Source organism: Humulus lupulus, chromosome 7, assembly GCF_963169125.1.
Source record: "Humulus lupulus chromosome 7, drHumLupu1.1, whole genome shotgun sequence".
Classification (NCBI taxonomy): domain Eukaryota; kingdom Viridiplantae; phylum Streptophyta; class Magnoliopsida; order Rosales; family Cannabaceae; genus Humulus; species Humulus lupulus.
In genome coordinates this window covers 44,667,174-44,669,528 of record NC_084799.1, presented here as the reverse complement: position 1 = coordinate 44,669,528, position 2,355 = coordinate 44,667,174, and the positions used below count along the sequence as shown (strand labels likewise).

Below are 2,355 nucleotides of genomic sequence, written 5' to 3'. Positions count from 1 at the left end.
CTAGAAGTTATAAAATCTGAACAGTTTAATCCCCATAGCCTCCAAAGGGATATTAGAAACTACGTAGGAGCAATGATCTGACACCACCTCCCATTGAAATACAGCCAAACACTGCGGGAACATGTCCAACCACTCCTCATTTATTAGGGCATGGTCAATTTTAGAATAAATCCTTGCTAAGCCTTCTTGGTTGTTTGTCCAAGTGAAATAAGAACCCATGCTCTTAAGAGCTTCAGTTTTAGCATTGGTCTTCCACCCAATAGGATCAGCCAACTCAAAATTGGCTATAGGACTACCACCAGACCTATCTCCACCTGAAAAAGGGGCATTAAAATCCCCTAGAACCATCCAAGCTTTGACTGAGAGCGATATGCGAGTTAGATCACGCCATAGGCTTCTCCTATTCTCAACTGAATTGTACCCATAAACAAAAGTGACATAGAAAACATTCTTGTGGCCTACCAAATTAACCTGGCAATGAACCAGCTGAGGAGAGTCTTCCAAAATACTCAAATTTACTATCCCCTTCTGCCAAAGAATTAACAGTCTACCCTCTGTGATTGGACTGGAGTAATAATCCCAATTAGGGAATTTATGCTCCATGAACTCACCAAGCTTATTCCCGCGTAATTTAGTTTCCATTAAACCACTAATACTAATCTTATTCTTTCTAAACACTTCTTGGACTGAACTTTGTTTATTCACCCTATTCAGCCCCCTTATATTCCAACTCAAAATAGAGCACTTATCCATTAGAAGAACTACCTTCAAGATACCCAAACTTTCTACCCCTTTCCTGTTCCTGCAGAACACCAAATTGATTTTTCTGTTTTTGAACCAGAGCAGCCATATTAGAGGTACTACAAGCAATGTGACCCTGTCTCTGAGAAATAACACGCCTGGGAGTTTTCCATTTCACTTCCCTGTTCCGCTCCATAACCAACCCAGAATTAGTCTCCTCTGATAGAGTCACATCACCCTCACCCGTTTCTGAATCTTCACCAGGTTTAGACCCCTCCACTTCCTCGCCTGGATGCCCTTCTTTAGCTCCCTCTGAACCTTCTTGTTTATCCAAAGGTTTCTTAGCTTTAGAATGAGCTACTTTTTCCACCCAAACTGCATTATGGTCCTTCCGACACTCTGCCATAGTATGCCCAAAACCAGAGCAGCTCTTACACTTAGTAGGTAACCACTCATACTCTATTCCTTGTTCAACCACCTGACCATGTTCATTGATAAACTGAAAGCTACGAGGAGGATTATCTGTGATTTCCATCTCCACTAACACCCTCGCAAATTGAACACGTGAACGCTCCTTAGTAAATTTATCTACTAGAAGAGGTTTGCCAATCGTGCTTCCCAAAGCACTGATACACATGCTACCCCAATACTGCAAACCAAGATCATGAAGACGAATCCAGAGCGGAACCGAACGAATCAAGCGAATCGCACTAAGATCTGCTGTCCATGGCCTCACAATGACAGGTTTCCTATCAAATTGAAGAACTCCATTCTCAAGGACATGGTCTCTGGTTGCTTCATCATTGAACTTCTCCAAAGTAAGCCCCAAAGTCATTCTAGAAATTTGGGCTATCCCTAGATGACCCCAAACCCTTTTAATGAAGCCTTCAAACACTGCCATTGGAGGATTTGCTCCAAGAACCATGCATACCATAGCAGAGCTCCAATTTGCGGACTGAATTCTCACCTCTCATCCACTTGAGCCAGCTTTTGCCCATTCCTAAAGATAGGTTCAGTGTATTCAAGCTTCGGTTCAGAAAATGAAAGCTTACTCGTTCGGAATTGTTGCTAGTGAAGCTGGGATTCAGACTGGAAATCCCCTTCCATGGCCATGTCACCTTCTTCACTCCTATCTGCCCAAGCAAAATTGCTTGCCTTGGCACCCAATCCATCATCCTCCACCTCAAAAGGCTGGGAACCCTTACCCTGTCGATCCATCTCACCATCCTGCATAATCCCAGGCCTAGACACTTCGACATCCAATAACTTGCCCTGCTCTGGATCGGCAACATCATCTCCCTTGGATCCAAGCACTACCTTCTGTTGAACCGCTTGCAGAACCTTCTTAGACCGATCATCAAAAAGAATATCAGGCTTACGAATCGGCTTCTTCCTCTTCGCCATGGAAGGGAGCAACCTGACCCCTCAGCTCTTTGCAAATTATTTTTCATATTTTCAAGACAAATAAAATTAATTAAAAAAAAAAGTACGGTGGCATATTATAATAAGCATGTTCCATTATAGAGCTTCATATGTTTGTCCCACTTTAATTAATAATAAACATTTATAAACACCACCCTATCCTATTTCAAAATAGCTGAAGACAAGAATCAT

The 2,355-nt window shown here is 42.4% G+C and overlaps 1 protein-coding gene across 1 annotated transcript; it reads right to left on the bottom strand.

The window, feature by feature from the left end:
- Positions 1-745: 745 nt before the first annotated feature.
- Positions 746-1,675, bottom strand: LOC133791647 (uncharacterized). Its single transcript, XM_062229567.1, has one exon. It carries the CDS (start codon positions 1,673-1,675, stop codon positions 746-748), a length of 930 nt encoding a protein of 309 aa, XP_062085551.1.
- Positions 1,676-2,355: the final 680 nt, after the last annotated feature.

Excerpts from the sequence above, each read along its gene's own strand:
- LOC133791647 (XM_062229567.1), bottom strand. The coding sequence starts at position 1,675 with ATGGTATGCATGGTTCTTGGAGCAAATCCTCCAATGGCAGTGTTTGAA.